The sequence below is a fragment of the Melospiza melodia genome, chromosome 1 (assembly GCF_035770615.1).
Source record: "Melospiza melodia melodia isolate bMelMel2 chromosome 1, bMelMel2.pri, whole genome shotgun sequence".
Classification (NCBI taxonomy): domain Eukaryota; kingdom Metazoa; phylum Chordata; class Aves; order Passeriformes; family Passerellidae; genus Melospiza; species Melospiza melodia.
In genome coordinates, this window is record NC_086194.1 from 99,735,712 (window position 1) to 99,748,894 (window position 13,183).

At 41.0% G+C, this 13,183-nt stretch overlaps 1 protein-coding gene across 1 annotated transcript in view; it reads left to right on the top strand.

The window, feature by feature from the left end:
* ANKH (ANKH inorganic pyrophosphate transport regulator) overlaps window positions 1–13,183 on the top strand; it is a 106,919-nt gene that overhangs the window by 64,491 nt on the left and 29,245 nt on the right. The window contains exons 4-8 of the mRNA XM_063162600.1: window positions 898–981; window positions 3,360–3,530; window positions 4,111–4,245; window positions 7,241–7,333; window positions 10,927–11,022. Coding sequence (XP_063018670.1) covers window positions 898–981; window positions 3,360–3,530; window positions 4,111–4,245; window positions 7,241–7,333; window positions 10,927–11,022 — 579 coding nt within the window. The remainder of the gene's footprint in view (window positions 1–897; window positions 982–3,359; window positions 3,531–4,110; window positions 4,246–7,240; window positions 7,334–10,926; window positions 11,023–13,183) is intronic.

Genomic DNA, 13,183 nt, shown 5'->3' on the forward strand with positions numbered 1-13,183 from the left:
ACATCCAGAGATCATGACAAATGGCAAAAACCTCAGCTGCCTTGTCAGAGTTACAGTATGTGCCTTTTGGAAAGCACTGATAGTCTTGTGATGAGCTGCACTGGTTGTCCATATGTGACCTCATTCTGATTTGTAGTGAAAGATTTGGATTTGCCACGCATTCTCAGACCTGCAGAGCTCACAAGGAATAAAATCAATCATTTCTCAGAGCAAATTTGTCAAAAAGATGTTTCTTACCATGAGTTTTTGCAAGCACAGCTAACACAAGTATATCTCAAATGCTTGAGCTAGGAAGCCACACATGGCTGCTGCTTCCCAGGACACCAGGCTCATTGAAAATGTGGCAGCTCCCTTTAATGCCTCTACCTGTGTGTAAAACTGGTAGAGGAGAACTTTCTCATGCTAATGCCTCCACCAGTTTCTCACCCCTTTGTCTGCTTGAAACAGTCGCTGACAGTAAAAAGAAGTGGGATCATTGAAAAGAAGTTGGATTTCTTTTCCAGACAGGACTCAGTGTAACTCAGTGGGCCAATGAATATTACACTTCTGAGGTGCATCCAGCAGGTGCATTTATTAGATTTATCATTTATTAGATTTATCAAATGTATTAGATTTACTATGATAATTCATCCTGTGCAGCATCTGATTTGTGAAGGGCTGCTTTCTTACTAGACGTGCTCAGAAATGTCTATACAGTCTGTAAATTTATCCCTATTCTCCCTGCCAGCCTAACAACATTGAGGAACTCAATGCAACAGTGCTTTCTCTGCATTAATGGCCTAATGTTTGCCCAGATTCATTGTGTACAATGTAGCAACCAGAAAACAGCATTCTTGGACCTGAAATCAATCACAATATCATAATCACTTCCCAAACTTTTCTCTGTGTTTTTTTCAGGCATGGACCCATGCTGGGATTCTGCTGAAACACAAGTACAGTTTCCTAGTGGGATGTGCCTCCATCTCAGATGTCATAGCTCAGGTAAAGGCTCCTCATAGAAGCCACTGTTCCCATTGGGTTATGGAGCAGATGCTTTCCTAAACAGGAGCTCTCTAGTACAGAGTCTCTCTGTGCCTTCTCTCTCTTCCACAAGCAAGACGCCAGAGGAGGCAATCTTGTGTGCTGCCCTCTGACTGTTCATCATGTGAAGGCTGTTTGCTGGCAGCTGTGGTTTAGGACAGCCTCACTTGACTGGATCAAGTTCCCAGGGCTGTTTGCCTTGGGGTCGTGTCCTGGAGCATTTCCACAGCCCTGTTCATCATGGCTGAGAAACAAGTTCTGTATGTGCACGTGTACATTTGGGGGAAAGAAAGGTCAGGCAAGGACACCACGGGCTGCTACCAATCCTGAGACTGAGAGAGTGCTTTGAAATAGATCTTTCTCTCTCTGTACATTCTCCCCAGCACTTTGCACAGTTCCACTGAAATCCTGAGCAGGAGGTGAAGGCATGATTCTCCATCTGACCTGTCAGTTGTGCACAGGGTGTCTAATCCAAGGAAATGCTGTGTAAGCCACCTTTGAGTACTTGTTACTGTTCCAAAAGGTGAAGGCTCAGAAGTGCTCCAGAAGGGGTCTGTGGTGATAACCCCAGGGTGATTCAGAGGAGACAAAATGTTCTTTTGAATTTTAAAAGGGAGTTGTTAATTATCCTGTTTTTTTGTATTAGGCATATTGAAAAAACAACATACATACACACTGTGTTGTAGCATTTAAGAACCAATATACAGCCCTCATTTGAAATCATACAAAAATATTTGGAAATTAAGAATCCCAGCAACTGTAAACAGTTGTTGTAGTGCCCCATTACCAGCTCTATGGTGTAATGACTGGATAAGAAAGGGGATAGAACAGTACAACATCTAAGGAAATATGAAGTCAATGGCACTCAGTTCAATTTTCTGTAGCATTTTCCTTCCACTAAACATAGGGAAACCATAAACCAGGTTGAGCTGTTCAGTCAATTGCTACTCTGTATTTGTCAGCTCTGCCCCACTACAGTAGTGCACTAAATCCCCAGAGATAATACCAATTACTGCAAATGACCTTAACCCTCAGGGTCTGCTCTTGCTCCGATGTGACCCACAAAGTTTCCTGACCCTGGCTCTCAGGCCATGTGAGCTAAATACAGAAACAAATTCTTATTTGGGCCCTTTCCACAGCAGCTGGTGAGGGGCTGCCAGGGTTGTGAAGAACAAGACACCTGTCATCTTCTCTCAACAGAATACTACACAGAGCAAGAGCAAATCCAGAACACAAAAAGTTGTGGCTGTCACAGCCCAGAACTCTGCACCCACATATGCACCCCACACAGGGAGTAGGGGCACAGGCAGTAGCCACTTTTTCCTGGGTAGCTTCATGTGCACACTCTTTGTGACTGACTTTGCTTCTATTTACTGAAAAGCAATATTTTTGTAGGATTGAAAACCCTCATAAGCACTGTGGCCTGCCTCAGGAACATTTGCAGAGAGTGGTTTTTCTTAACTACTTCTTACAGCTCTAGCAATGAAGGAGAGAATCTGCACCTGAACAATGTGTATCTTATTTCTTGTAACTCACTTGAAATGCCAGAATGTCCTGGCAGGATTGTCCTGGTTCTGCTCTTCACAGCACCAAACACAGTTGGCTTTCCAGTTGTGCCTCCCATCCTGAGTCATTTGGAATTTAACAGGCATTTAATGCTCTCTGTACTTAACAAAGAGAATAATATATTAATCAGTTCCTTTACATTTTATGGATTGAGCATTTAGTCTTAAGAGGCAGAATTATGAACTGTTCATTAGCCTGAAAGTTTCCATTTAATTTACATTAATGTGGCTCTCAGCTGAAAAGCAAATAATGAAATAGTGAAATTTCACTCGAAAAAGCTGAAAACTAGGTTGACATAAGACTTCCTGCTCCTAAATGTTAAAGTGAATATTTTAAAAATCTGGCTTTTTAATTGTAACTACCCTCCCCACTGCCCAAAAAACCCCACAACAGTAGGGCTTAGAAGCTGACCCTAGAAGCATGTTTCCAGCCTCAGTGTGTATCAGAATAGCACATTCTCCTGGGAAGGGTGACCCTCAGCCACATGCCTGCTGCCAGACCCTGCCAGACTTTCATGCCAGCCTTCTCCTATTTATGGCTTCTAGTCTGTCACCTGCCCAAACTTCAAGTCCTGTGTCATAGAGTATGAAGTTAACTCCTGTTCTTCTCATGTACATGACCAAATACTGAGGGATCCTGACTAAAGTTTCTGCAGAACTGTAGCCATGCAAGTTGTTGCTTAGTAGGAATCAGACAGGAATCAGCCAGGAGGTGTGTTGGCCCTGGAGAAGCACAGAGACAAATTGTTAATCATCTGTTTGTTTTCTCTGCAGGTTGTTTTTGTAGCCATTTTGCTTCACAGTCACTTGGAGTGCAGGGAGCCTCTCTTGATCCCCATCTTGTCCCTATACATGGGAGCACTTGTGCGGTGCACCACGCTCTGCCTGGGCTACTACAGGAACATACATGATGTTATTCCTGACAGAAGTGGGCCTGAAATGGGGGTATGTCTTCATGCTTGTGGTTTTTTGAACTCAATAATTTTATGTGGATTTTTTTTTTTGTGTTGTAATACTGCATTAAACCACTGTGCATGAAGGGCCTTCTCTTTGTCCTGCAGGAAAAACATTTTCAGTTTAAGAGGCATGGTGGAAATTATTCCAGCAACAGCACATGTGACACAATGCCTTCCATAGTTTGGATGTGTGAGGACCTCTGTACTGAGCTGTAAGACAGCACAGCATGAACTAAGGGAACACCTTACTTCATATGGAAGAAGATATCAAAATTTCTCTTTTTCTTCAAATGTCATATTGTTTTTCATGTAGCTTTGTCTAGTAGTCAGAAAAAATTATGCAGATAGATACCTTATGCATATTTATTGAGATCCATGACACATCTTTTGAATCAGTATTGCTACCATGAGTGAAAATATTTTAGGCTCCTCATATTGAAAATTATTGAAATTCATGTACCAAACTGACAATGGAGGGGAAAAGCAGAAAACCTTTCTCCATGCTTTTGGTCGTGTACTGCATGCTTTTTTCCAAACTCACTTCATTTTTTTTTTATCCTGTGTTGCAGGGAGAAGCTACAATAAGGAAGATGCTGAGTTTCTGGTGGCCTTTGGCATTAATTTTGGCAACTCAGCGAATAAGTAGGCCCATTGTCAACCTTTTTGTCTCTCGGGACCTAGGTGGCAGTTCTGCAGCCACAGAGGTAAGAAAGGCAGTGCTCTCTATTGCTATTGCTGCAAATGATCATTTCCATGGCATTATCTCTGTGCCTCTCTCCTCAGCCAAGCTGACAAAAAAATTGTCTTAAGTACATTTCTCTTTAGTGCTCTTTTTATGCTTGAAAAGAAGATTGCCTGGACTCTCATCATGAGCCCTTCTGCCAGGTCTACTGGGACCTCACCCTCAGCGAGACTAGTAGAATTTTTTTGCTGAACAGTGCCTGCATCCCAAGTTTTCATGCTCTACACGTGGGTACATAGAGTCTGGAGCATTTAGATCCCAGGAATTTTAGGACAATTGACAGTAGTCCCATGTCCTACTCTTTCCTGTCATGTATACTTTATGACTGTGCAAATTGAAGTGGAACTACTGTTAACAGTCAGTGCATCAGACAGAACAGAGACATTAAGAAGTACATATAAAAAAAATTGACTCCTGGTTGGGATATGAAATGCACCCTGTTTCTCTTGAGGAATTTCAGATTACTCCAGTAAGTCTCCTACAGCTGTTGGGAGGCAGATTTCTGATTGTGGTGCAGAGCCTTTACCAATGCTCACCACAAGCTGACCCATTCTCCTCAGAAGTCTGGGGAATTTCTGCTGCCAGTTTCATGCAAGGATGTCTAGATGCATATAGCCATAGGATAAGCAAAGCTGTAAGATACTAAATTAAAAGAGAAGTTCAAAGAACTGCTGTAAATTTGTCATACATGATATGGTATATTTCACTCACTCAGGAGGTGCCAGGGACTGCAAATGAACAGCTCTGAGAAAAGAACTTAGGAAACTTAAAACTTTTACATGTGTGATTCAGGGATAAATCTGTGTGTTAACAGTGGCCTTTGTACAAGGGGAGACAAAAATTAGCAAAGATAAGTTTTGCATTTCTTGGTGACTTTCAGTTTTAGATGCATTACATTTCATGGCTAGCCAGTTCCATTTTGTTGCTATTAGGATGACTCCAAATACATGTCACAGCTGGGGATTTACTGGCAGTTTTACACTAACAGTAATGGTCACAGCCCAACTTTCTCTGATTTCTGAAATAATTGCCTTTGCAAAGGGAGGTGCGGACAACACAGATAGCACCAGTGTCTGGAGCATCTGTATCCACAGGACTTTTAGAGGTCCCCTGTTCAATAACAGCAGCAGCTTTCACTGTGGGCAGGGAGTCCCTGTGAAGGACTAGGCTGTAACATGTTCATGGGGACCACAAATCCACTTGCACTGTCCAGCCCCCTCTGCTTTGTTTGGACTGCCAGCACAGTTGTGGTGATTGGGCTGCCCCTTTGGTGGTAGCTGTCATAGGGGCCTTTCTCATCTGTCAAACACAGGTGCTAGACATTTAGGAAAACTTTCATGTATGTATGTTGGAATAACACTAATTGAGGAAAAACACTGGGAAAAATCAATACTAAAATCTTAATACTTTCATCCAAGTAGAATCTAGCATACACAATATGGTAGTGAAATACTTTTCCCTTTAACAGGCACTGTGTTTTTGCAGTCTTTTTGGATTTAACAATGAAAATAAGCAGAATAGCTTTTATATTCCTTACTCAATTTAACCTAGTTAGGTTTCATACAGATGGAAATTCTGATGAAAATACAGTGATGGGAGGGTGCAATTAAAAAGGGTACTATCTTAAAATTCCAATTTGTTTTATTTGAACCAATTACTTTTTCCAGGTACATTAAACATTATTAATGCTGTTATTAGCAGGGAAGGATCTATACCAGTCTCTTCCTCTCTGTGGATATCATCACATTCCACTTCCTTTTTAAACAGCACAGGGAACAAATTAGCTTGCTACATGGTCCTGTGTTTGTATAGATCTTTTAACCAAGCAAAGACAGCAGTTATATTTATAATGGGAAAATGGGCTCAGATAATCAAGAAAATGTATTTTGAAAGTTTGGGAGTAAAACAGAAACAGCAGTAGTTAAAAAAGGTCTTTCTTAACACTACCATTGCCACATGTAAAATGAATCAGAAGTATGTGGATTGTAACAGATCTGAACCTGCAGACAAAAGGCACCTAAGTACTTTGATTTCTAGAGTTAAGAGAGTCAGGCAGTTCTCAGTTCAGATGCATACCTCAGCTCTGAGGACTAGAAAACTTGGAGTGACAGTAGATTTACAAGTAGCCACAGGAAGAGTTCCTAAATACCCTTCCTACATGAAGGACATGTATTTGGACTTTTTCTTCAACAGCCAGAAAAATCACCAAAGTCTTTCATACATAATATGGAGGGGAGCTTATGTCTTTGATAAACCTCTTGGACTGTACTTATGAGAGAGTAAAAGGGCAGTGAATTGTTAAAATTTCAGGTAGTGAATTTTTTTTCTTATATTAAAAATGTTCACCTGGAATTATTTTTGTCTGGTGTTCATTGATGAGCACCAAAGTGGGCAGAGATAGATTTTTTTGGTCTCATAAGTGCCTCCTGCCTCCAAGCAGTCATATTGATGTCCAAACTCACTCAGCCACTGAGATCCCATGATTTATATATAGTATGTCTTACCTGAAGCTATTTTATTTATGGATAACCAAGTAAAATGTATATAAATTGAAATTATGCAGTGCGATCCAAAACTACTGGGAGCTGCAAGGCATTCTGCTGCTCAGCTATCTGTAGGTAAAATAACTCAGGAGCAATTTGGGAGGAAGGTGTTGGCCTGGTAAGGGGTGCACCACAGCTCAAGTTAACTATTATCTCAGAGTATCAGAGTGATGGTGAAATGACAAAGCTGACTTAGGTAATTTCATGGCACAAAAAAAAATTAATAAGCTTAAAATTCCAGGCCAAATGACGGCCATTTTGATGGTCTTCCTGAAACAAAAAGTTTCCAGTCTCTGGTGTGGTTTTGCATTGTGCCAAGATCAATGAGGTGGTACTGGTGGGCAATAGCACCCTGTGTTAGTTTCACTGTTGTGTTTGAAGATTTGAAGTTCATATTTCTCTCTCTATTCATAGGCAGTGGCGATTTTGACAGCTACATATCCAGTGGGACACATGCCCTATGGCTGGCTGACAGAGATCAGAGCTGTGTACCCTGCTTTTGACAAGGTGAGTGTCCCTGTTAGGGCTGTCATAAATACCTCTGGCAGGGTTTTGCCTGTGTGGTTCTCCTAGTTCTTTCTATTTGTTGTTCCACTGATAGGTTTTCTTAAAACCTAGTTAAAATTAATTGGCTTTCGGTGGCTTCAAGCTGTTGTCTGATTTATGATTTTAACCTTACAAGGTTAAATACCTTGTATTTATATAAATACCTTAATACCTTGTGTTACAAGGTATTAAGCTGCCTTTTGGATAGATAGGTGCTGTATTTTTAGGGATTAAAAAAAGTTCTCACTATGAGGCAGCAGCTACTCAGGTAATGAAGTGATTTCTCACAAAGCGTCATCACTGAATGAGCAAGCAAGCAAGCTCACGTCTCCGCTCCAGATTTTGTGGTATCTCCCAAGTGGCTTTGGGTTCATTTGCTTATGTTAATGTTTAGCAAAGGGTGTTTTACAGACTGACACTAACAGAGATAACAGACATTCTTTTAGTAGTACTGACTTAGCTGACCAAGGCTATGAAGATTTTTGTTGGTAAATCATGTAATTATGTAAGAATGCAAGGACTGCTCCTGGATGGAACTGGGCACAGAGCAAAAATTAATTTTGTTTAGTCTCTTTTTTTGCTCTGATTTATGACTGGTACTCACTAGTCCATATATTATGCAAAGAACAATCCTGTCCTGTGACTCTAGAATTCAAATGCCAGATCGTCTCCTTCCCTTTATTTACCAGTTAGTAACTGAACTTTCTGGTTCCAAATACTCATGAAAAATATGTTTTCTCTGGAATGTATCTAACTGGAGCAAGCCCTGTTTAATATCATCCACCATATTTATAAGGAGAATTTAAAACCAACACAAAGTCAAATCAATCACAACCTCCTAAGCTGCCTGTGTACAACTAAATTGACCTGTCAGATAAAATACCACATGTAGGTTTTCTTGGAGGCCATGCTGCTCTAAAGGAACTGCAGATGCACACCCAGTGAGCTGCAAGATAAAAATAGTTTGGGACAGGAAACTCAGGAGCTGCTAACCTCATTTGATGCAAGCCACAATCAAATGCACTATTGTCAAGCAGTAGTAGCAGCAATTAAGACTCCTAAATTCAGGTCTGATTTAGCTGGTGAAAGATACACTGACAACTGCAGAGGTGACAGGATTTGACCAGGATTTGTCCATTTGTTTATTTCAGTTAAATGGCTTCTCACAGGGCTCTTGTGGGACACTGTGAGGAAGAAAATGCTAGGATAAGGCACAGATGGGTACATTTATCTAACTGCTGGAAAAGAACTCATGGGAATTTTAGTTCCATGTTTGAAGAGCAATTTGCAATAAAATGTACAAAATTAGGTAGCAGCAATATAAAGGGTATTTCATCCTGGCAACCATATGTGTAATTGCCTTCGCTCTACTTTTCAGACAATAAATACCAAACCTGAAACCCACAGTGGGTTTTTGAAGATTGCTGTGAGAATTGCTTTTCCCTTGGTCATGCATCACCTTGTGTCACTGTGCCTTCCAAAAGCTTTGTTTCCTTATCATAAGTTTTTCTCAGAAGAGCCCAAATAGAAACACTTTTTTATTTCTGGACCCTGTAAGGTGTCCATTGTGATTTTCAGAAGCCAAAACAGTGTGCTGCACTTAAACTCCCATTTTCTTTTGTTAGTTATTCAGGAGGCTGGCAATGCTGATGGCCATCAGAAGCACACTGACTGATGGGATTTGAGATGCCCCTCTTCAGGGGTTCTACTGGTGAAGTCAGATTATTGTCTTCACAAGGGAAATCATTATCTCTCTTCACATTTGTAAGAGAGATGCAGGGTCCTACTTCAGTCTTTAATGAGACTTTGTGTCCAAAGCAACCCCATGGCCTAGCAGTTACATTCAGGCTGAGGGTTACTACTGACATTTTGGAAGAGAGCAGGCATATGCTAGTTCTGTGCTCTCTATGCTGTTTTATATGCTGATAATGCCATTGCTCCTAATGGACCCTGCCACCTGGCTCAGTACAGCACCAGTTTTGAGATTTGTGAATGCTATTTATCTGATGACTAGATGGGAATTCTTATTGCTCCATAGTGTTTTGTTCTGAGAACTAAATCGTGTGGAAGAGTTATGACCAAAGAGTATGTGGTCAAGAGCTGGAGCAAAGGGCAGAGTAGGGCAAGGGCAGGGATAACAGCAGAGAGATACAAACAGATGAGAAAGCTTTTTCTTAGCAGCCCTTTTGGATGGTTTGTTTTGGGTGTGCTTTATTTCTTCTTTGTTATTTTAGGCTTGTTAGAAAGTTGAGCCGTGCAGCAAAAAGTTCATTTAAACAGTGGTGAGTGATGTAAGCAAAGCTTATCCATCTGTGAAAACTAACAGCAAAGCAAAGTATTTCTTCAGAAACACAATTAATAGTAGTAGATGCATGAAAAAATGTTTACAGGGAGTTTTCATAACCTGTTCCCAAAAAGGTCAGATGGAGTGGCTTCCTGCTTTAGGGTCTGGGTTGCCTACATCTTCAAGCATCCAAACTTCCAAGCAGGTATTTAGGCAGGAACGTGGGGCTATCTAGGTGCAATTGCTGCACTGATCAGAACAAAAGCCTTAAACTGCAAAATTCCATCAAGCACCTGAATGTGTGTGAAATAATGTACTGTTCACAGTGCTCCACTCCCCAAATGTATCTGCAATAGTTCTATTTCTCTTACAAGTGACTCCAGTAGAGAAGGCTGACTCTGTGACAGGGACTGCTGCTCTACCCCAGTTATATCTAGGGTGTATAAATGTACATCTCATGGTACAGGTTTTATCAGCATGTGCACAAACTTGAGTATCAAACAGTCCCAGGGTAAATGCAATATATGACCTAACAGGCTCTTCCTTAAGGGCTCCTAATGGTAACCTGCTTTGATATCCCATCCTCTCCTTTCACAGACCATTTCGTTTGGTTTTATGCATTCCCCAAGGGCAATTTTAAATCTTCAGCTTCATTTGCTATATTAGACATTTGGAAGAAGGCTGTTGTTGTTTTAAATAAAACTTTGTTGCCATGTGAGTACAGAGCCCATGTTCAAGGTGGAACATCTAATAGTCCTAATTATGTTCTGTTCATTAAACTGCATTAATGGAGTCAGCTGTTCCAGAAGCTTTGTTTATATTACCTGCTTGTCTAATTGGATCAGTAAGGATGCTGGCATTCTTGATTTGGTACCAATTTGTGGTAAAAGGGAATCAAATCCAGTTTTTCCTGTGAAACCATGCTACAAACATTAAAATAAGGTTTAAAAAAAATCATGTGGTGTTTTCTTAGAAAGAGCTACCAACCTTTTTCAAAGCTGAATTTGTTAAATAGGACTTATTATTTGGAAAAGTAGGGAGATTACTCAGCCCTCAGTGACCATAGCAGCAGTTGCTGTCAGTTTAAGCAGAAAATGTTCTGCAGTGGTACAAAGTGCTCAGAAAGCTCCAGGTTATAAAGCAAACAAGCCAAGTCAGACACGGACAGGCACAGACAGTCAGGTCCAGCACATGACCCTGGTGCCAGCAGCTCCTGGTAGTCTGGAGCCAGGCTAATGCTCTCTATCTCTCTCTCTCTCTCTTGCCCTAGAATAACCCCAGCAATAAACTGGTGAACACCAACAGCACCGTCACAGCCACACATATCAAGAAGTTCACTTTTGTCTGCATGGCGTTGTCCTTAACGGTAAGAAACCTTTGTTCAGCTCAGTGGTTTTTGTCTCAACCAGAAAATTGCCTCCTCTACCTGATGCTAAAAGCACTAGCAGTTTAAGAAAGGTGAGTTGTCTTGTCTTGGGAAGCTGTGTTGCTTTTATCTGGAGAAGGGAGTGTGATCATAGAATTGGAGTAACAAGAAAATCAGCTGTCATTAGCTCAGGCTAAAGTTGGAGTTACTCCATTTTATTTTCACTACTTTTCATTTCAAATCAGCCTCCTGTGCAAAAAGATATCAGAGACCTGCTTTTCTTTTCATCTCTTTTTGTTTCTTTTTTAAAATGAACCAAACTTCATGTAACCAATGTGTCAGGAAGACAAAAGAATGCATTTGTGTCACATGCAGTGGGATGGCAGCCTGTCCCTGAGCATTTTTCATGTACTGTGAATGGTGAGAAAGGCAGCATGAATTGACCCTGCAGTAGCTGCTCCCTGCTGCCTCTCCTGGGTTTTCATGTGGGGGTACTTTGGTGCACATTTGTTCTGTTTGCTCTCAAAATTAACTAAAAAGGGCAATCTCGGAGATGGTACTGACACTGACTAAAGGATCTAAATCTGTGTCATTTCATGAGGATGATTTTCAGGGAGAAATAAATTTTGCTGAGCCTGCCATGTTTCAAAATGACCAATTTGCACACATAAATACATTGCATTTTCCCCAAGAACACTGTTTCTGCAGTCTTCTTAGCAACAAACAGGCAGTTGTGGAAGAAAACTGCAGCTGGTGGGAATAACAAATAATGGAGCATTGCATGCTTTCCATGGGGTACCTGGGTGCTTTGGAATTCTCTTCTCCCTGCATTCACAAATTCACTACTGAGTATGGGAGTGCTGACAGAATTTCTCTCTCCCCTTCATTTTAGTGTAGAACCTTTATGTCTGAGTTGCAAGTGGTTTATGCATGAAGAGAAACTAATTTATGTCAAAGGAAATGTTACAGCACACAAGCCAGAAATGTTTGTAACCATCTCCACCCCACCTGAGAATGCAGGATACAGAACTCAGTGTTATTTCACAGTTGAAAAGTTCAATCCATCCATGGCTGAATTATGTATCTTCTGTTCTTTGTTTCCTATACTTTTTCCCTAAACAGCTACAACTTGCCACCATCAAAGACAGAATTGTATGAACCAATGTGGCATCTCCTCTGTCTTTTATTTTCCTTAAGCTTGACCTTTTTTCATGTGGCTTAGAGACCAACAGCTCTTGCTCTAACTTATATTTCCTAGAGCAAGAAACAGACATGTGCCTCCAGTGAATTGGCCATTGTCTGGAGACTTTCCATGAGACCCTAGCTCTCATTATCTACCATCACATGCCTTGAGGTTTTCTTTTGTGTCCTGTTCCAGACCAAAGTTATGTTCTCTAGAGTTGGAGCCTCCCTCAAAGTCTGTCAGTGTTGTTACAGATCCACAAAGGGGAAAGCTTTCCTTGTTCTAAATTGTTCTGAGAATACTATTTCAATCTCAAGAGTTTTCTCTGAACTGACTGTATTATTAATCCCCCATGATATTTAACAGGTTACTCTGATTCTGATAGATTACAAGATTTTCACATTACCATCACTATCCTCTTCAGAGTAATTTTTAATCACCTCAATTAGTTTTTGTTTTGTGTCTTCCTGGGATTTTGTATCCAAAAGTTCTCAAGGGCAGTTCTTTCATGAGATCATCATGAGAGATCTGCCCGCAATGAAATTCCAGAAACACTTTTGAGGTCCATAGCTTTTCCTGTGCCATTTCTATTTTTGCCCGCTAGTGACAGATTCTTAGGATTGCTTGTCAACAGACACAGCAGAAAAATAGACACGAGCTCTAAAGATTCAGCTGTATTCAAAGGCACAAGCCTGCAAATGCTTCAGCACACAAACTCAGCAGATGTTGGGATGGCTCACGTTAATCTGTGCCACAGGCTCTAAGGAAGTAGAGTTCAAATTTGCTTCTGTTGTGGCCAGGTGAGCTCCCATGGCCATTGGTGATAGCTGTGATTTTATCCAGGGGCTCTACTTCAACAAATGGCAGTCAGACTAGTGGCATCACCATTGGTACCATCTTGTTCTTTCAGGTCAGAGGGAAGGGCTCCCAGGCTGATAAGATAAAACCAATCCAGTACTTAGACATGTCATGTAAAGG